Source organism: Neoarius graeffei, chromosome 5 (assembly GCF_027579695.1).
Source record: "Neoarius graeffei isolate fNeoGra1 chromosome 5, fNeoGra1.pri, whole genome shotgun sequence".
In the NCBI taxonomy this organism is placed as follows: Eukaryota; Metazoa; Chordata; class Actinopteri; order Siluriformes; family Ariidae; genus Neoarius; species Neoarius graeffei.
Window position 1 is genome coordinate 97,302,129 of NC_083573.1, and position 22,481 is coordinate 97,324,609.

Below are 22,481 nucleotides of genomic sequence, written 5' to 3' on the forward strand. Positions count from 1 at the left end.
CTAGTTTTGTTCGATAAGCCTTCCTCTCTGAGAAGTCTTCCTCAGCAGCTTCCTGTAGTCATGAGGGTTCTCCTCGTTTTCCATCGTGAGCATTCGGAGCAGAGACTGCCTGTGGACAGAGAGGAACAGACAGAGCTATGAATGGCATGGAGGATATGAAGCAGGAATGAAGAGAGACTGCGAGTGTAATGGAGCTGTTTGTCTTGAGACAACTTTATCATCTCACGCTTCACCCAATACATCACTGTCTCGGAATATTTTACACAGAATGTGCATCTTCAGGCAAGACGTGCAAGGTCATATCCAAAGTTACAGGAGTGAGGATTTAATCCAGACTACAGATGAAGAAGTGATGCATTAGGGGTGAAGTCTGAAGCAGAGGAATTGATATCTGAGTTACACACGATCCTCAACTTGAACTTAAACGCATTTTAGAAACATTACAGTATATGATATGATCTTGAGTGAGGAGCAGCGTTCCAGTAGTCCACTGCCACTTCTGGCACTTTGGTGTAACTACACCGCCAGCATCCAAATTCTCAGTATGCACTAACAATCTGTTATTTAAATAATTACTACCCAACCATAACTATAGTATGTTCTAAGAGTATATGAGTGAGTACTTAGGACACAATTCGGATGTATTCCATCACCATCTTACCTCTCCTCTGACTCGGGATGTCCATAGATGACGGATAACCATGGATGCCACAAAAAAAATGTACGGGGTATGTGTGTGTGTTTCATCTCATCTCATTATCTCTAGCCGCTTTATCCTGTTCTACAGGGTCGCAGGCGAGCTGGAGCCTATCCCAGCTGACTACGGGCGAAAGGCGGGGTACACCCTGGACAAGTCGCCAGATCATCACAGGGCTGACACATAGACACAGACAACCATTCACACTCACATTCACACCTACGGTCAATTTAGAGCCACCAGTTAACCTAACCTGCATGTCTTTGGACTGTGGGGGAAACCGGAGCACCCGGAGGAAACCCACGCGGACACGGGGAGAACATGCAAACTCCGCACAGAAAGGCCCTCGTGTGTATATATCACATCACACATCACATTATCTCTAGCCGCTTTATCCTTCTACAGGGTCGCAGGCAAGCTGGAGCCTATCCCAGCTGACTACGGGCGAAAGGCGGGGTACACCCTGGACAAGTCGCCAGATCATCACAGGGCTGACACGTAGACACAGACAACCATTCACACTCACATTCACACCTACGGTCAATTTAGAGTCACCAGTTAACCTAACCTGCATGTCTTTGGACTGTGGGGGAAACCGGAGCACCCGGAGGAAACCCACGCGGACACGGGGAGAACATGCAAACTCCGCACAGAAAGGCCCTCGTGTGTATATATATATATATATATATATATATATATATATATATATACACACATATATATATATATATATGTATGTACATACATACATACATATATATATATATATATATATATATATATATATATATATATATACACACGAGGGCCTTTCTGTGCGGAGAACCATATTTTTCATCCGAGCTCCATCCGGGACATGGATAATCAAAACCGTGACATAAATCTCAATGCATCACTCGTGAGGAAATCGCTGAATTGTTTTGATAAATTTGGGGACTTTTTGTTTGTGAATGTGTTGATATAATAAAAAGAAAATCACATGTTGGCTTGAAGATATGAAGTTTATCTTCTCATGTTGAAAAACTCGCATTTTTCATATGAAATGCATCGCGGATCTGAGTGACACATTTAAATAATATTGGCTGTTTTTTTTTCGTGGTATATCAGATCTACTCCATTCAGCTAGCATGATACCGAACAAGTCGAAGATGAGTAGCTGAATGGAATATATCTGATAGACCACGAAAAAACCCAGCCATTATTATTATTATTATTATACATACACACTCTCTTCATATCAGCATTCTCGAAGGCCAATGCCAGCTTACCTGCAACTCGGTGTTGTTAGCGCGGCAGTCCAGTCACCTTCCAGCTGGTGTAGCGTTCATCACTAGGGTTAGCGAATGTTAATAAAGCGGTCAAGCCAGTGCTATCTATCGAAAGCAAGTAGCACAGGCTATCGACCAAGAAACTAAGATTTCTATCTCTAGATTCTTCTTCCATGCTGCACGCTCACTACAGTATTTTTCACTCAGACTTAAGTATTCATTTCCCCTGTGTAATTTTCCAAGTTACTTTTAAAATCAACATCGACAGCTACACACAAAGGAGCGACCTGGCAGCCAAAATTCTCTCTAAATCTTTCGTTTTTAATGAAGCAAACCTGGCAGCCATGCTTGTTTACAAATTGTCCCAGTCACTTGATAGTGTGGAAGTTTTACGTCTCCGACATGACGTCATGTTGTCGACAACATGCAATATTGTAACAATATTGCACGCTCATTCTCCATTGGGTAGAGTGACGTAATACACGTAGAATAAGCGATATGCTAACAATATTGCATGCTACTAAACCAAATGAATGAAACCTGCTAGAAGGGAATAGAACATGTTTTTATTCCATCAAAAAAGTGTCCTGTATGTATAATATTTCCCGATATTTCACTCTGATGATGTCACTCCCAGTGTTCTCCTGCTGACTAGATGTGCATTGTCAAAATGGCGAACTGGTTCAAAATTAAAATTCTTTTTATTAACTTGCATATATACAGTATATTTTTGTGGATGTGTCCATATCATATAAAGAACATTACACAGTGGCACGGAAATATGAAATTTATCTTCTTCTGCTGAAAATATTTTTACTTGTTTGCTTCGCTGACTCATGATATATCCATTCACCAATCGAAGATAAACTTTGTATCTTCGCACAACCGTGTAACTTCATATATATTTCTGCAATGACAGAAATGTTTAAACACTTCCTGATACATCTGTACACCACTGTAACACCTGGCTTTGCTTCGGACAGCCATCTTCTGACTATTTTCCTAATGGAATTCTTCTTCTTTGGTTATTCAGAGACTCTAGTTAAATTATGGGATATTGTAGTGTAGCATAATGTGGTACATTTGAATTCTACGGATGTAGTAGGTCATCTGGGTACTGTTTGACTACTAGTAAATGCCTACTGAGTGTCCAGACATCCTGCATACTAGTGTTGTAGATCCATCCTGATGCCCTACGTCTGGTTAGAGGTTCATCACATCGCTCCTGTGGAGGACGGCCCCATATGGACAGTTGAAAGTCACACTTGGAAGATGCTCTGGACACTTACAGTAATGCTTTTATGACTGAGGACTACAGTTGACTTGCTGACTGCAGTTGTCATGAACAGATTTGCACTCAAGTTTTCATCAATGAAGAGTTATAACACCAATGAAACAGATTTCATGTTATAATTATGTTGTCTGTTATCACTCAAATGAGGATGGGTTCCCTTTTGAGTCTGGTTCCTCTTGAGGTTTCTTCCTTATGTCGTCTGAGGGAGCTTTTCCTCACCACCATCACCACAGGCTTGCCCATTGGGGATAGATCAGGGATAAAATTAGCTCAAGTTTAAAGTCATTAAAATTCTGTAAAGCTGGTTTGCAACAATGTCTATTGTTAAAAGCGCTATAAAAATAAACTTGACTTGAGACGGGTCTTGGTTTTGAGACCACTTTTTGAAGGTCTTGGAATCGACCACATTTTTACTTGGTCTTGTCTTGGTCTCGGACATGGAGGACTCTGGATTTTATTTCAAGACCACAACTATGGGGATTTCACTAAATCACCTGTGAATTGTCCGATTTATTTGTGAACATCGTTACTGTGATTGGATGTAAAACTTCCTGCTTCAAATGGGATCGATAATATGAATCAATGCTAGTTTGAAAATGTTCTTCCTCTTAATGGCTGTGACCCCTCCCCCACACACACTGGTCTGGTCCTGGTCTTGACTTGGTCTCACCCTGCCTCGGTCTTGGTCTTGACTTGATCTCAACCCCCTCAAAGTCTTGGTCTTGTCTTGGTCTTGATACACATTGTTCTTGGTCATGACTTGGTCTCAGTTTAGGTGGCCCTGACTACAAGAACACTACGACATACTGTGTTTTGTAAAGTAATAGTATAGAAGTATGTGTATACAGATGCAGCCAATATGTCATGCAAAAATGTATGTTTACTGGCCATACACCAATAATTGATTGATTGATTGATTTCATCCCTTTAAATGCCATGGAACTCTTTTTCCCTCACTGCTTATCTCAGGACTGAATGTTTATGAATAAACTTATAAATTAGCGTAGTCTGTTCATTCCAGCCCCCTAGTGGTGCAGACACTGGCGTCGACATGAAGAATGAGCTTTCTCCATCTCATTATTGTGAAACACTCAGTAACTAAACTTGTGAACGTAAATTGGCTATATAGAGCAGACTGTATGCATGTATATACCTACAAGGGTCATTCTAGAATCTGGGCTACATTTCGCGTCTCTGAGATAAACCTTTTGTTATTTTCCACAAAATAAATCTTTACTGAATCAGTCTTGAACAATAATGCAAATTATGACAAACTTCCACCAATAGCGATGCTTGATGTACATTTTAGACCCAATTTATCCATAAAACATTAACTAAATAACTCCCACCCCTCCCCGTACATTATTGGCTGTCTTCGACTCCTGATTCATCCGTTCAACTGGAATAAACAGGAAGTGATTCATTCTAACAATCTGTTTTTTGGGGCTGATTCTATTAACTGTTATAAAATCAACTGCATCAAAAGTCTATTTTATGTATTATATGAAATTTCATTTCTAAAAGAAAAAATATATTTTATCCAAACCAGTGTTCTCATCAACGCTGTTAACTCTGTTATAAAACTGCATAAAACCCACAAAGACTTTTAATAATACACATGACACCTGCACCGAGTGATGTCACTTCCTCTGGCGGGAAACTTCAGAAAGGCAGTGAGGTATGTTCTCTTTCTTCCCTCATTAATTTGAACAAAATGTTGACGGTACACCAACAGTAGATTAATTATTCGTCAAATCTGTTATTGTGATAGCGGAGTGAATGTCTCACTCATAAAAAAAAAAACAATAATATGATTAAAATCCATTAAATTCTGTTTTCATACACGCCATGTGGTAGCTAGTTTGAGGTTAGCATGTGGAGTTGAGACACAAAATGGTAGGAAATGTCAACTCTGTTATCGTCGAGTCTGTTAATGGATTGCCCAGTTTAACGATAACAGAGTTGACGATGACTAATAGAGTCAACACTTGAAATGTACCTACAATTAAAGAATGGGCCGTGTGTGTGTGTGTGTGTCTTGTGGAGTTTCAGATCACTCACCTGTCCTGGTCTGAAGATGTGCGTGTGCCAGACATGGGGACCTCAGACTCGGGTGTCTCTGCGTCTCCGGACGTCTTGCTTGTGGATTTATTGCTGTTCAGACTCTGGTAATACTGATCATCAGTGTCCAACAGCTTCTTAGGGCTGGAGATCACACAGAAATAAACGCACTCCAGTCACCACCAGGTCACATGACCAAGCAGACTTCTGTAAATGGTCCCTAGTTTTTTTTTTGAGCAGCCCAGGAAACATTTTTCTACTACAGTATATACTGTGTATCTCTGAAAACTACAGCATCAGTCAGATGTAAAGTTGTAACGTCTGACACGGGAAAGTCTTCCTGGGTTCTCAGGAGCATTTTTAAAAATATAATTAACTGCAAAAGAGAGAAAATGAGAATCTGGTGAGGGAATGACTGTTTTGTAGCCATAAAACACCAGCTTCAGCTTTAATAAATGAGGTTCTAGTGAGTTCTAGAGCATGTGTCGCTGTAATTTTCACGGGGATCTGATCCGTCACACTCCCGGAGCAGATCAGGTTCACTGCCTGTCTGTTTCCAGTGATGGACTCGAACCACAGGTTAACTTCAGCTGGATTCTCTGTCTCTGAACACCATCAGGAGAGATACGGTGTGTGTGTGTGTGTGTGTGTGTGTGTGTGTGTGTGTGTGTGTGTGTGTGTGCACGCATGCTCACAGTGACTGGTTTTAACTCATACTGTCTTATTTCACTGTGGGAATCTCTTTAAATCACTGTGTGTCTCCACCGATACAGAATTACATGAGTTTCCATTACACTAACACTGGCAGAGTGAAAACACACACACACACACACACACACACACACAGAGAGAGAGCACAATGACGTTGTTTTTCTCCCTTCACTGTCGGCCATCCTGCTTAAATGCATATGATTTCTCACTGGACCTGCTGGACATCTCTCTCTCTGTCCTTCTTACTCTTACTCCTCCTCCTTCTCTCTCTCCTTCTTACACTTACTCCTCTTCCTTCTCTCTCTCTCTCTCTGTGTCCTTCTTACTCCTCCTACTCTCTCTCTGTCCTTCTTACTCTTACTCCTCCTCTCTCCTTCTTACTCTTACTCCTCTCTCTTCTCCTCCTTCTCTCTGTCTCTCTCCTTCTTACTCCTCCTCCTTCTCTCTCTCTCGCTCCCTCCTTCTTACTCTTACTCCTCTCTCTCTTCTCCTCCTTCTCTCTGTCTCTCTCCTTCTTACTCCTCCTCCTTCTCTCTCTCTCTGTCTCTCCCTCCTGCTTACTCTTACTCCTCTCTCTCTTCTCCTCCTTCTCTCTGTCTCTCTCCTTCTTACTCCTCCTCCTTCTCTCTCTCTCTGTCTCTCCCTCCTTCTTACTCTTACTCCTCCTCTCTCTCTCCTTCTTACTCTTACTCCTCCTCCTTCTCTGTCTCTCTCCTCCTTACTCTTACTCCTCCTCCTTCTCTCTCTCTCTCTCCTCCTTACTCTTACTCCTCCTCCTACTCTCTGTCTCTCTCCTTACTCTCTCTGACATTCTACAATTTCCTCTCTCTCCTCCCTTTTCTCCTCCTTTCTCACAGCTCATTTCTCCTCCTTTTTTCTCTTTACCTTTCTTTCTCTCTCTCCCTCCCTCATTCTCTCTTCTCCTTTGTCACTACCATTTTTTTCTCCTCCATTTTCTCTTTATCTGTTTTCACTTCCTTTCTCTCTCCCACATTCTCTGTTCTTTCTTTCTTTCTTTCTTTCTTTCTTTCTTTCTTTCTTTCTTTCTTTCTTTCTATCCTCTCCTTTTCTCATTTCTCTCACCTTTCTCTCTTTCTGATTCTCTATCCTCCTTTTCTTTTTTACTTTTCACTACCCACCTTGTTTACATTATTGTTTATCTATCTATCTATCTATCTATCTATCTATCTATCTATCTATCTATCTATCTATCTATCTATCCAATGTCAAATGCTGTTATAATGTCATCGCTAAAATAAAGGACTGTCAAAAGCAAAAAAAACTCTCTCTCTCTCTCTCTCTCTTTCTCTCTCTTTCACTCAGGCTGTGATCCTGGTTGGTGTCTCTCCTGTCGATCTTCTCACTCTTAATGATGCATGTAAACTACTGCTGTCTGTCTCCATCTGTAAATTACTGCACCTGATGTCTCCAGAGTCTGTTTGTGTGTGCGTGTGTGTGTGTAATCTGCTAATCGAACACACATATTTCAGCTCGATTCCCATCCAATGCTTCCAATACTTCATCTAAAAGACCTTCAATAATAATTTTAATTGAGTAATATAAAAGTAATATTCAAATAATTTGAAACTTTAAAGGAACAGTCCACCGTACTTCCATAATGAAATATGTTCTTTTCTGAATTGAGACGAGCTGATCCGTACCTCTCCGAGTTTTGCGCGACCTCCCAGTCAGTCAGACGCGCTGTTACTCCTGTTTACTCCTGTTAGCAATGCAGCTAGGCTCAGTATGGCCAACGGTATTTTTGGGGGCTGTAGTTAGATGCGACCAAACTCTTCCGCATTTTTCCTGTTTACATAGGTTTATATGACCAGTGACATGAAACAAAGTTCAGTTACACAAATTGAAACGTGGCGATTTTCTATGCTATGGAAAGTCCACACTATAATGACAGGCATACTAACACCTTCTGCGCGCTTCAACAGCGCATTGATACCTGCACTCAGGAGTGACGGTATGAATGCGCTGTCGAAGCGCGCAGAAGGTGTTAGTATGCCTGTCATTATAGTGCGGACTTTCCATAGCATAGAAAATCGCCACGTTTCAATTTGTGTAACTGAACTTTGTTTCATGTCACTGGTCATATAAACCTATGTAAACAGGAAAAACGCGGAAGAGTTTGGTCGCATCTAACTACAGCCCCAAAAAATACCGTTGGCCATACTGAGCCTAGCTACATTGCTAACAGGAGTAAACAGGAGTAACAGCGCATCTGACTGACTGGGAGGTCGCGCAAAACTCGGAGAGGTACGGATCAGCTCGTCTCAATTCAGAAAAGAACATATTTCATTATGGAAGTACAGTGGACTGTTCCTTTAACCATTTATACAGTTATATGTTTATACAGTTTTAAGTTTTAGCCTTTTTTTTACTGAAAATGTTTGATTTTTTTTTAAGTGTAATTTTTTTACTCTGTTATTAGATTGTATGATTATATTTTATTGTATTGTTTGTATTTTCACATATTTTCTGTGATTTTGATTTACTGTGATATTTTCACTTCCTGTTCCAGAGGTATATTCCTCTCTACATTCCTCACCTCTGTTTCCTCGTCCTCTTCTTGTCATCTTGGACGGATTGCTGTGGAAAACATGATGGGAGAAAAGCCTCATGAGCCGAACACACAGGAAGCGGAGAGAGAACTATGCTGTGGTTCACGGTGTATGAACATGAACTCACGTGGATGAGGTTGTAGTACGCGGAGTCTTCGGTGCTCAGAGTCTTTGGTTTGGTGTTTCGCCGAGACATCCGTGTCTGTTGTGTACCAGCTATCGGGGACAGAGATGAGAGAGACTACAGTTAATGACCATGTGTCCTGTCCACTTGTAACCTTGTTACTTTTTACACTCTCACAGTTGGGGTCAGAGGTCAAAAATGTAGAAAACATCATTGAATTTGAACATCACAGAACAGAAATACTAGATTTTTCCTGACAGATGTATTTGTATAGTTTTGGCAAAGCACTGAAAGTAAAGACATGGAGTTTATTTTGAGATCATTTTAAAGGTACTGCCTGCAAAGTCAAAGAAAAAATTCTATTTTTTTTTTTAAATCATGCATAGCATACGAATAATATGTGATCATTTTGACGTGCTAAGGGTCGCTTTTCTCCATTTTGGGACTCTTGAGGTGAACAGTACAGCCCTATGAAAACAGGAAACAGCCGAACATGAGGAGCTTTAACTAATTAGCGTAACTATGGACCTGTGTCACACCAAGATGGCGACGTGTGGAAAACATCGTAATGCTGCATCGACCTCGGAGAGTTTTGAATCACAGGAACGTAATTTGTGGTTGACATTCACAAATAGATCCATGAAACAAAAGATGAATATATCTTTTCTCTGTTCCTGCTTTTGTGTTATCGTTTCTTTCTCTGTAAGATCAAAACATTAGGTGTAGAATTCCATTATCGACTCACTACCGTGGAGTCAAGCTCATGCATGCTAAGGCTAAGATACACTACCATTCAAAAGTTTGGGGTCACTTTGAAATGTCCTTCTTTTTAAAAGAAAAGCACTGTTCTTTTCAATGAAGATCACTTGAAACTAATCAGAAATCCACTCTATACATTGCTAATGTGGTAAATGACTATTCTAGCTGCAAATGTCTGGTTTTTGGTGCAATATCTCCATAGGTGTATAGAGGCCCATTTCCAGCAACTATCACTCCAGTGTTCTAATGGTACAATGTGTTTGCTCATTGCCTCAGAAGGCTAATGGAGGATTAGAAAACCCTTGTACAATCATGTTAGCACAGCTGAAAACAGTTGAGCTCTTTAGAGAAGCTATAAAACTGACCTTCCTTTGAGCAGATTGAGTTTCTGGAGCATCACATTTGTGGGGTCGATTAAATGCTCAGAATGGCCAGAAAAATGTCTTGACTATATTTTCTATTCATTTTACAACTTATGGTGGTAAATAAAAGTGTGACTTTTCATGGAAAACAAAAATTGTCTGGGTGACCCCAAACTTTTGAACGGTAGTGTAGCTAAGCACTAGCTAGAATGATTTAGTTATCTGTCCAGAAAAATGACGTCATCTCTCTAACCTCACTCTATCTTGCAGTTGCACAAACTAGGCAGGCTTTCCTTTTTCTTTCAGCTGGCGGGAGAGCCGAGTCCGCCATGTTCGCCCATGCTGACTTGTTTTGGTTAAAAGTAGCTCAAACAGACACAGGTGGTCATGTGATATTGCTGCTCACTTGCTTTGGTGATCTCCGGAATCATAAAACGCCTGACACATTTTATCTCGGCAAAACATTTACACATTGGATGCACGGTGTGTGCAGCAGCGAAACATCTCAAAACTCCAACAGCAACAGAAATAGAACATTTTGCCCAGAATTCAACTTTGTACTCAGAACTTTTAAATAACCGCTTAATTGGATTTTGTTTACTTGCTTGACATAAATGTTATCCTTTCAGAGACAGATGCTAACCACTCCCGAGTCTTGATCATGCATATTGTATTTCCAGTTTAAAGGTGCAATAAGTGATTAACATTTCTTACAAGTACAAATAACATGGAAAAATATGTAGAACACGACAAAAAAATATTGGTTTAAGCCATGGCTTGAGAACAAATGTATCACATGGGTGAGGAAACATGCTCAGAAAACTGTGTTCTGGTCCAGAATAATGGGTCTTTGGATTGGTTTCCTGTCAGCCATTTTATAGACATGCCCCTTTACCGCCATCTTAGTCTGAAATTAGTCAGCACCAGGTAATTCTTGAAAAAAAAAAACCTTGATGACAAGAAACACAGTGAAACTAAAATAATAATAATAATAATAATAATAATAATAATAATAACTAAAAACAGTGGGAGCACATTTCCAAGATGGAGTCATTTTACTGGCTATGGAAATGACGCTGGATGCAGAATTTGTCAAGTTGCTCCCTGACTACTCCATAAACTTAATTGGGATCAATCAGTCTCACTGGCCTGCTTTCTATAACGAATCGAGTCAATAATTAGAATTTTTCTTTCATTACAAAGAGAAATACAACAGTGACTACACTTGTGAACATCATCAGAAATCATCTCATCTCATCTCATCATCTCTAGCCACTTTATCCTGTTCTACAGGGTCTCAGGCAAGCTGGAGCCTATCCCAGCTGACTACGGGCGAAAGGCAGGGTACACCCTGCACAAGTCGCCAGGTCATCACAGGGCTGACACATAGACACAGACAACCATTCACGCTCACATTCACACCTACGCTCAATTTAGCCTAACCTGCATGTCTTTGGACTGTGGGGGAAACTGGAGCACCCGGAGGAAACCCACGTGGACATGGGGAGAACATGCAAACTCTGCACAGAAAGGCCCTCATCGGCCACGGGGCTCGAACCCGGACCTTCTTGCTGTGAGGCGACAGTGCTAACCACTACACCACTGTGCCACCATCAGAAATCATTATAAGCCTTAATTTATTTTATTTATAGTGTTATACCTCAGTTGAATGGCCAAGTGTGCTTAAAAGTGATGTTATGACAGGCCTTGCTAATGTTTACTGCAGTTAGCATGCTAATTGGAGTTGACACTTCCAGTGTATATTTCTGTGGGGCGGAGCTTTGTGTACATAGGTGAGAATAGGGGTGGGAGTAAACTAATTATTCAAATCTTATTCAGCTTTGCCTGTTTAACCATGAGAGACATGTGCATGCGCAAACTTTCTTTTGGCTTAAAAAAAAAAAAACTACTGTCACAATTTAATAAAGATGTGCAGTGCAAAGTTAGCAATAGAAAGGTGTGGACAAAGTTACTTTTGTGGCTGACCTCAAAAATAATTATCTCCGCCAACTTTGTTGGAAGACGTTATGTTTTCACCTCCATTGGTTTGTCTGTTCCCAATGTAACTCAAAAAGTAGTGAATGGATTTGGATGAAATTTGGAGGAAAGGTGGGCCATGGGCAGAGGAACAATTGATTAGATTTTGATGCAAATGTGGATATGTTTATAGATTCAGAATATTTTTGTCTGTTACCAATGTAACCCAAAAAGTAGTTAACAGATTTGGATGAAATTTGGTGGAAAGCTTTAGTATTATCCTAGGCTCCAGGAATTTGATTTTGATGTTGATCCGCATCCCAGATTAGTGTTGGATTGTGAAGTCAATTTTCTGTTTTCTCCGTAATAAAGATGCAAGCAGGCACAAACTTGGATGAGAGAAGAAGTTGTATCCTTGACTGGCAAGTGACGTCAAAGCAAAATAGAAACCTGAATGTTGGCCATGTTGGTGGAGATACAAATGCAGGGTCAAGCGACACTCCAGACAAAACAGTCATGGGTGTGTGACTCTCTTTGTTTTTCCACTGCTTTAAACGTTCTTTTAGCTATGCCATATCTTTGTGTTGTATGTGGTTGTGGTCACAATAGTACTTGTGACTGTGGCACGTTCTGATTTTTTCGACTTTCATCTGTGATTCGGAAAGATGGCGAGGAAACACTGAGGCTTAGTACAGAGAGGAGATGAGGGGATCGGGACACTTTGTCCAATGACCATTTCATCCAATAGTTAACATTTTGTCCAAAGCCTTTTTCATACGCACTATCAATTATTTTATATTTCAGGTATTCCGGTGTTTGTGAATGAAAGCCCTGCGAGATTGCTGCTCCGCGCCTAAAGATTTGAAAAAAAAAGAAAGAAAAAAAGCACAACTTTATTCATCACACACTTGTGAAATTCCTCTCTGCATTTAACCCATCTGAAGCAGTGAACACACATGCACACACACGTGAGCAATGAACACACACACATACCCAGAGCAGTGGGCAGCCATGCTAACAGCGCCCGGGGAGCAGTTGGGAGTTAGGTGCCTCGCTCAAGGGCACCTCAGCCCAAGGCCGTCCCATATTAACCTAACATCATACAGCCGACTTTAAAAAGTAATAACTCGGCCAACAGAGCTCACAGTGAAGCCAAATTTTACAGGCACCTTGCTCTAAGCTTTCCCGTTCGAAAGAGCATGGTTTCAGGTCAGTAGGACCATGCCTCAGCCCGGGATTCGTGAACAAAGCCACTGTGAGGGCGCTGCTCGGCACCTAAAGATTTAATATGATTCAGCCGGAAACATAGACATGCAAGCAAGCAGCCTGCAATGACAAGGGAATTAAACTCATCCCAGGTTCAGCAAGTGGCATGGGCCGATGTGGTTACCCCCCTTAATACGCTCTTTAGTATCAAAGTGCACGTACTATGGCACTCATTTGCTTTACAAAAATGCGTTTTGCTTCGGTCAATTTCCATTGAGAATTCCTTCTTTTTTTGAAATAACAAATACCTGAAATATAAAATAATTGATAGTGTGTCTGAAAAAGGCTTTGGGTGAAATGTCTTAACCATTGGACGAAATGGTCATTGGACAAAATGACCTGTATTCTTACTCAATGGTTGGTAGAAACATCTCATCTTCAGAAAAGTCTGACTTTTTGAAATAATATGGGTCAAAAGCATACACATATAGCTTCGCTTGATCATTGAAATCATGGTAATACTGAGAAAATTCTGCATTGTTTGCAGACACACTTTCAGTGGCTGCCATCCTAGTTGGTGTGTATATCCACCATCATGAATTTATGATTGATATACTTGGGAAGTATTTTAACATCACGATACTTTAGCTGAGCCTAAGTACACAGAGTTTAAAAGTTTTGAGGACCTCATGTATACATGATTGTCTTGTGTCCTCCACCACTAATTATCATTGTAAAGGCATTTCATGTGGTAAACACAGACTCGTCATTAAGTAGTAAAACCTGTCATGTAAGTGTAGTATTCAGGGACTATTTTGTGTATGTTTACATGTGCACTGATTTGGGGTTCACATGTCACGTGGACCGTTACGAAAGTAGTTCCGGGGAGATATAGATATACTGAAGTGTGTGTGTCACAGGAGAGCTGGAAAATAAAATAAAGAGCCTTGACAAGAAGTAGCTAATGCTGCGCTGTCAGTTATTCAGGAAGAGATAACTTCTACATGGTGTCAGAAGTAAAGCGACTCGGACGTGGATCATGGCCAAGTTTAATCCTCCCGAAAAACTGGACTTTACTCGACCGGAGCAGTGTCCGGAGTGGCGGCAATGGTTTCAACGATACCGTATGGCTACGAAGCTTAACCTGGAAGATGGGGACATACAGGTTAGCACGCTGCTCTATGTGCTTGGCAAGGAGGCTGAGCAAGTTTTCAACACTTTTGTGTTTGCGGAAGACAAAGCTGATGATGACTATGAGACTGTGTTGGAAAAATTAAACACCTACTTCATACCGAAAGTGAACATTATCCACGAAAGGGCTCGTTTTTACCTCAGAGCGCAAAAGCACGGCGAATCGGCAGAGGAATATATTCGCACCCTCTACGAGCTGGCCGAGACCTGTCAGTTTGGTCCGGTGAAAATAGAGAATATTCGGGATAGACTGGTCATCAGGATTGTGGACAAGGAGTTATCGGAAAAACTACAGTTGACAGCGGACCTGACACTGGAAAAAGCAGTGGAGATTGTGAGACAATCGGAGCAGATAAAGGGGCAAATTAGCCAGCAGGCTAAAGCTAGCTCAGCCAATGCTAGCTACCTCAGCGAAGTGGCTTGAGCGCAAGCACGCGCAGCTCCCTCTCATCAACACAGAGGAATGGGGAAAAGACACGGCAGTTTCCATAGCGTGGGTCCGGGACACCGCGGCGGAGAGGGGAAACAGATCAAGTGCTTCAGGTGCGGTAAGGATCACCCCAAACATGCAGCCTGTGCAGCCAGAAATGCACAGTGCAGGAACTGCCAGAAGATTGGGCACTTTGCTGTCGTGTGTCGCTCTGCTAGAGTGAATGAGGTAACCACAGTGGGGCAGGAGGCTGATCACAGTGGCAGACATTTTCTAGGTGAGATCAAAACAAAGTACACCTACATTGCAGACTCCAATGCACCATGGACTGTAAAACTAACCATCAGAGACACTCCGGTGACCTTCAAGATTGACACCGGTGCTGATTTCAGCGTGATATCAGATGAAACTTACCACAAGCTCAAACACCTGCCCCAGTTAGCAAGTGATGACATGGACTTTGACAGCCCTGGAGGAAAACTCGATGGTCTAGGACAGTTCATGGCTTTAACAAAGTACAAAGGCCAGCAATACAAGTTTGTCATCCACATGGTCAAAACATCCAGCTGCAGCAACCTTTTGGGCCAAGCGGTCACAGTGGCCATGGGACTGGTGAAAAGAGTGGATGAAATCCAAGGCACATCTGGTACAGATGTGGGCCTCTTGAAGATAAAGCCTGTAAAAATATGCCTGCGAGATGATGCTGTACCATACAGTGTCAACACTGCGAGGAGAGTATCTGCACCCATGATCCCCAAGGTCAAAGCAGAACTGGAGAGAATGGTGAAGTGTGGCGTCATTGAGGAAGTCACAGAACCAACGGAGTGGTGCGCTCCGATGGTGCCGGTCCCAAAAAGAACAGCTGATGTGAGAATCTGTGTTGACCTGAAGAGACTCAATATGGCTGTTAAGAGGGAGAGGTTTGTCTTACCCATTATAGATGACATACTGCCATGACTGGCTGAATCCCGTGTGTTCTCCCTGCTCGGCGCGGCAAGTGGCTTCTGGCAAATCCCACTGGAGAGGGAAACAGCCAAATTGACCACATTCATTACGCCCATGGGGAGGCACTTCTTCAAGCGTCTCCCATTTGGAATCTCCAGTGCACCAGAGATTTTTCAGAGGGAAATGTCAGTGCTATTCAGAGGCCAGGAAGGGGTCGAGGTGTACATGGATGACATTCTCGTCCATGGTAAGGACGAGAAGGAACACGAGAGGAGACTCCAGAACGTCCTGCAGATCCTGGAGAGCGCAGGCTTGAAGCTCAATGATGGAAAGTGCCATCTGCGCCAAAAACAGCTGAACTATCTGGGGCACCGCATCGATGGAGATGGCATATGGCCTGACCCCTCAAAAGTAAGCACCATCACAGAGCTGCAGCCACCAGGTGACATGCCAGGTCTTCGGTGGCTCCTGGGCATGGTCCATTATCTGGGTAGATACCTGTCCAACCTGTCAGAGGTGATTCCCCTCAACGACCTGCTGAAGAGTGATGCTGCATGGACCTGGGACACAGCGCAAGTCGATGCCTTCAACAAGGTTAAACAACTCATCTCTACAGCTCCCACACTTGCATTCTATGACGTAAACAAACCCACAATAGTGAGCGCAGATGCAAGCAGCTTCGGGCTGGGTGGTGTGCTGCTACAGCGCCATGACGAGGGACTGAAACCAGCAGCTTTCTGCTCCAGGACACTGACCGATGCAGAAAGGCGCTATGCGCAGATCAAAAAGGAGTGTTTGGCAGTCGTTTGGGCCTGTGAGAGATTCTCCACTTACCTGTATGGACTAGACAGCTTCACAGTGCACACAGACCACAAACCACTGGCCCCACTGATCAATAACAAAGACCTTGACACGGTTCCCCTGAGGTGCCAATGCCTGCTCATGCGTCTAATGAGATACAACCCCACTGCAGAGTATGTGCCGGGGATAACACTGACAGTAGCTGACACACTGTCCAGACAGCCACTACCTGTAATACAGAGTGAGATATCAGAACTGGCCTGTGATGTTTCAGTGTTCGAGGACACAGCTCACACAACATGGCCTGTGTCACCCTCCAAACTGGAGCAGATCAAGCAGGAGACAAGCACAGACCATGACCTGCAGGTGGTGAGCAATCTGGTGACCCAGGGATGGCCTAAACATGTGAGTAGCGTCCCAGTACAGGCCAAAGCGTACCACCAATGGGGCAACAGCCTGTCAACCTCAAAGGGACTTCTGTTGTACGGAGATCGCATTATCATCCCACGCAGTATGAGAGGTGACATACTCAACCGTTTGCACGATGGGCACCAGGGCATCACCAAATGTCGCGAGAGGGCACGCATGAGTGTGTGGTGGCCTGGGCTGGAAAAGGAGATCCAAGAGCTAGTGACAAAATGCCCTGAATGCATGCAAACCAGACCAACACAGAGGAAGGAGCCTCTGATGACAACACCGCTACCTCAAAGGCCATGGCAAAAGATCGGAGCAGACATCTGTGAATATGCAAAGAAAAACTATTTGATTGTCATTGACTATTTCTCTCGCTATCTGGAAATAGCACACCTACCTGACATGACTAGCGGGACCACCTGTGCACGACTGAAGAACATCTTCGCCAGGTGGGGGTGTCCAGATGAGCTACACACAGACAACGGACGACAGTTTTCAAGTAAGGAGTTTCAAAGTTTTTCTGTGGCTTATGACTTTAAACACATCACCTCACCTCAGTCCAACGGTGAGGCTGAGAGAGCAGTTCAAACAGTGAAAAGAATTCTCCGGCAGACTGACCCGTTCCTCGCCCTCATGAGTTACAGAGCCACACCACTACAAGCCACGGGTGCCAGCCTGCACAGCTGATGTTGGGCCGTCAGATTAAGATGACCGTGCCCACAGTCGACAAAGTCCTCACTCCAAAGTGGCCTGACTTCACAAAGGTGCATAAAGCTGATGCCAAGGCGAAAGAGAACTACAGACACACTTACAATAGGCGCCACAGCGTCAGAGCACTCCCACCCCTCAGTCAAGGGGAGAGTGTGGTGGTGAAACTTGACGGAGAGTCAGGATGGAAGACAGCGGGGACAGTCCAACAGCCACACACAACACCAAGGTCCTACCTGATCCAGACAGACCGTGGAACACTGCGGAGGAACAGACGCCATCTGCGCCCAATCTTCCCTCCTGTTCAACAGCCAGACGAGACAGAGAGCACACAGGCAAACGAGCAACCATCATCGCCCCTGTGCCCACCTCTAAATTCACCTGTCAGAGAGACTGTTCCAGCAGAGCCTGGTGGGCATCTCCATGATCAGGCTCAGGTGACTTCCAGAGGAAGAGTCATCCGTCCTCCTGACAGATTCAAAGACTCTGTATTTACTTAACACATAGCTTGCTAACAAATGGAGCAGAATAATCTCCAGCAGCTATGGAGGTTATGGGCAGTCTACCCCATAACCTCAGAGAGAAAAAAAAAAAAAGATGAAAAAAAAAAGATGAAGGAAGGAACTGAATGTTGATGTACACTGTTAATGTTATTTTTGTTACATAGTGTTACAGTATATTCCTGCCTTGGTTACAAGAGGCTGACAAGTGAAGCATCAGTTAATGTGTCGTTAAGTTAATGGGTGTTCCACTAACCAACACTGTAGATTAATTAGAATTATAGGTTAATTGCTATCTTTTTTTTTTTTGACCTGCCTCTGTTGTTTACGTACTTGGAGAAAAGACCCTGCAGGTTTTGTTTATTGTTTACATACATTTATGTCTACGACTCAAAAGAGGGGAGATGTCATGTAAGTGTAGTATTCAGGGACTACTTTGTGTATGTTTACATGTGCACTGATTTGGGGTTCACATGTCACGTGGACCGTTATGAAAGTAGTTCCGGGGAGATTTACTGGTAGATATACTGAAGTGTGTGTGTCACAGGAGAGCTGAAAAATAAAATAAAGAGCCTTGACAAGAAGTAGCTAATGCTGCGCTGTCAGTTATTCAGGAAGAGATAACTTCTACAAAACCCATATGGAAGGCCATATTTTGAAAAATAGCGGGGAATGTTTTAGCCAATCAGAAGTCTGTTTTTCAACAAAGAAAGTCCTTTTACAATGATTTTAATAGGACCTGCCATTTAGGCCAGGGAGCAGACGAACAGGCTAAACCGACTGTCTGCTAGCTGCACAGAGTCGTCACTCAGGGCCCACTACATCGAGACTGTGTCTGTTCCCCGAGTTCAACAAAAAGGTAGAAATTTTCAGAGAGTTTGTTCCAGTAACCTAATCAATATAAAATTAGATCAGACTGACTGTACAGCTGCTGCCAGCACCTTTGATCTAAAGGTGGGGCTATTAAATATTAGATCTCTTACATCTAAAGCGCTAATGGTTAATGAACTCATTACTGATCAGGAGTTTAATGTACTGTGTTTAACAGAAACATGGATTAAGCCAAATGAATATATAGCATTAAATGAAGCGAGTCCTCCTGGATACAGTTATATACACCAGCCTCGTCTAACTGGCAGAGGAGGAGGCGTCGCGGTTATTTATAACGATTATCTAGGTGTAACACACAAACCTGGTTATAAATCTAATACATTTGAAGTTCTTCATACTCATATAATGTATGTAGCCTCAAAAAATAAGTCTACCCAGTTAATTCCATTGCTTATTATTTACAGGCCCCCGGGGCCATATTCTGAGTTTCTTTCTGAATTTGCAGATTTTATCTCAGATTTGGTTATTTCCTTAGACAAAGCTTTAGTTGTCGGAGATTTTAATATTCACTTCGATAACCCAGAAGACCCTTTAAAAACAGCGTTTGTGTCCATCTTAGATTCAGTCGGGATTAAGCAGAATGTCATAGGACCGACCCATAATGGTGGTCACACCCTTGATCTAATACTAACATTCAGATTAAACGTAGACAATATAGTCATACTTCCACAGTCTGAAGTTATCTCAGATCATTGTCTCATCTCATTCAAAATATGTCTGAGTAATAATATATGCACCTCACCACGCTACTGTATTAAACGTACTTTCACGTCAACTACTGCACAGAGCTTTATAAATGATCTCCCAGAGCTGTCAACTTTGATTGGGTCACTGTCAGCCCCTGCAGAACTCGATCAGGCAACTGAATGCTTAGAGTCAACATTCCGCCATACTTTAGATAATGTAGCTCCTCTAAAAAGGAAAATGGTCAGAGACAAAAAAATTAGCACCCTGGTATAATGATGACACTCGCACATTAAAACAGACCACTCGAAAATTGGAACGTAAATGGCGTCAAACAAAATTGGTAGTGTTCAAATTGGCGTGGAAGGAGAGCTTCCTGAAGTATAAAAAAGCTCTTAGTGCTGCGAGATCAACATATCTCTCCTCCCTAATAGAAGATAACAAAAATAATCCTAGATTCCTATTTAATACTGTAGCAAAATTAACCAGGAATAAGTCCACTATCAACACATGCACACCTGCAGTATGTAGTAGCAACGACTTCATGAATTTTTTTTAATGACAAAATTGAGAATATCCGACAAAAAATTCAAACTACTAATTTAAGGTTAGACAATGAAAGTGACCTTGTAGTTAACAATATAACTGTATCAGATCATCAGTTAGAATGTTTTACTCCCCTAAAAGAAACTGAATTACTCTCATTAATCTCTACATCAAAAGCCTCAACTTGCGTACTAGATCCCTTACCGACACATCTATTCAAACAGATAATGCCTGGAGTAATTGAACCGCTTCTAAAAATAATAAATTCTTCTCTTATGATTGGCTATGTACCCAAATCCTTTAAACTAGCAGTTATCAAACCCCTGATTAAAAAACCTGACCTTGATCCCTGTCAGCTGTCCAATTATCGGCCAATATCAAACCTCCCCTTTATCTCCAAGATCCTTGAAAAAGCTGTGGCACAGCAGTTATGCTCATATTTACATAGGAATAACATCCATGAAATGTATCAGTCAGGATTTAGACCTCATCATAGCACAGAGACAGCACTGGTTAAAGTAGTAAACGACCTACTGTTGGCGTCTGATCAGGGCTTTGTCTCGCTACTTGTGTTGCTTGACCTTAGTGCAGCATTTGATACCATTGATCATTCCATTCTTCTGGATAGACTAGAAAATGTTGTGGGAGTTAAGGGAATGGCCCTCTCCTGGCTCAGGTCTTATCTAACTGATCGTTATCAGTATGTTGATATAAATGGTGATATTTCTAGACGTACCGAGGTAAAGTTTGGTGTTCCACAAGGTTCTGTCTTGGGTCCACTGCTTTTTTCTCTATATATGTTACCTCTGGGCGATATTATTCGTAAAAATTGTATTAGTTTCCACTGTTATGCTGATGACACACAGTTGTATGTCTCTGCAAAACCTGATGAGAGACACCAGCTTAATAAAATTGAGGAATGTGTTAAGGACATTAGACACTGGATGCTTATAAATTTCCTTCTGCTTAACTCTGACAAGACTGAAGTACTTGTGCTAGGACCACATACAGCTAGAAGTAAGTTTTCTGATTACACAGTAACTCTGGATGGCCTTTCTGTTTCTTCACGTGCAGCAGTAAAAGACCTCGGAGTGATTATTGACCCCAGTCTTTCATTCGAAACTCACATTGATAACATCACCCGGATAGCTTTCTTTCATCTCAGAAATATTGCAAAGATAAGAAATTTAATGTCATTGCATGATGCAGAAAAACTAGTCCATGCTTTCGTTACCTCCAGGTTGGATTATTGTAATGCCTTACTGTCTGGATGTTCCAATAAGTGCATAAACAAGCTCCAGTTAGTTCAAAATGCTGCAGCAAGAGTTCTTACTAGAACTAGAAAATATGACCACATCACGCCTGTCTTATCCACACTGCATTGGCTCCCAATAAAATTTCGTATTGATTATAAAATACTACTATTGACCTTTAAAGCACTAAATGGTCTCGCACCACAGTACCTGAGTGAACTTCTGCTCCTCTATGACCCGCCACGCCTACTTAGATCAAAAGGTGCAGGCTATCTGCTGGTACCTCGTATAGTGAAGGCTACATCAGGGGGCAGAGCCTTTTCTTACAAAGCCCCACTGTTATGGAACAGCCTTCCAAGTAATGTTCGGGAATCAGACACAGTCTCAGCATTTAAGTCTAGGCTGAAAACATATCTGTTTAGTCAAGCCTTTTGTTAATGGTGTTTATGAGGTAAAGGAGTAGATCTGGAGGGTCCTCAGACATAGAGTGTTTTGGTAAACTGGGATGTATGGATGCTGTCAGTCCCCACTCGCTTGCTCACTCGAGTTTGTTGACGGTGCAGTGGCTGGCTGCTTTATGTCCCGGGGCTCCCTCATGCCTGTGTTACCTTCTGGCTCTCTCCTTTTAGTTATGCTGTCATAGTTAGTTGCCGGAGTCCCTGCTTGTACTCGGTGCAATATGTATACTGTTCCTACTTATTCAGGTGACATTGGGCATACCTAACCACCTGTGTTTTCTTTCTCTCCCCCCCCCCCCCAAATCTGTCCCTCTGAGTTACATGGAGTCAACAGGAAATCTTTTGGTGGAGACGGTGGGGACCTCGACTGGCTATCGTAGCCTGCAGGGAATCGGCCGTCAGACATTCTGTCGCATGTCCCAGACCCGGTGAAATGTAACTGAATTGTCTTGGCCAGGCCTAAGGGTCCCATCTGCATCTCATCATTGCTGAGGAGTGTGCTCCCATCACCCAATCAAGCATCCAGCCAGAGCAGGTCATGATATATTTTTTACCATATTAACATGCCATTGTGCGTCATGCCTGATGTAAAGACTCTCGTCTCTGCGAGCCTACCACACAGATTTAATAC

At 42.4% G+C, this 22,481-nt stretch overlaps 1 protein-coding gene across 1 annotated transcript in view; it reads right to left on the minus strand.

Annotated features, from left to right (window-relative positions):
- The window catches only part of myo3a (myosin IIIA), a 336,500-nt gene continuing 314,019 nt past the window's right edge, over positions 1-22,481 (minus strand). Inside the window, exons 37-40 of the mRNA XM_060920858.1 lie at positions 8,729-8,817; positions 8,589-8,629; positions 5,321-5,464; positions 1-109 (exon numbers count right to left, since the gene is read on the minus strand). Coding sequence (XP_060776841.1) covers positions 1-109; positions 5,321-5,464; positions 8,589-8,629; positions 8,729-8,817 — 383 coding nt within the window. The remainder of the gene's footprint in view (positions 110-5,320; positions 5,465-8,588; positions 8,630-8,728; positions 8,818-22,481) is intronic.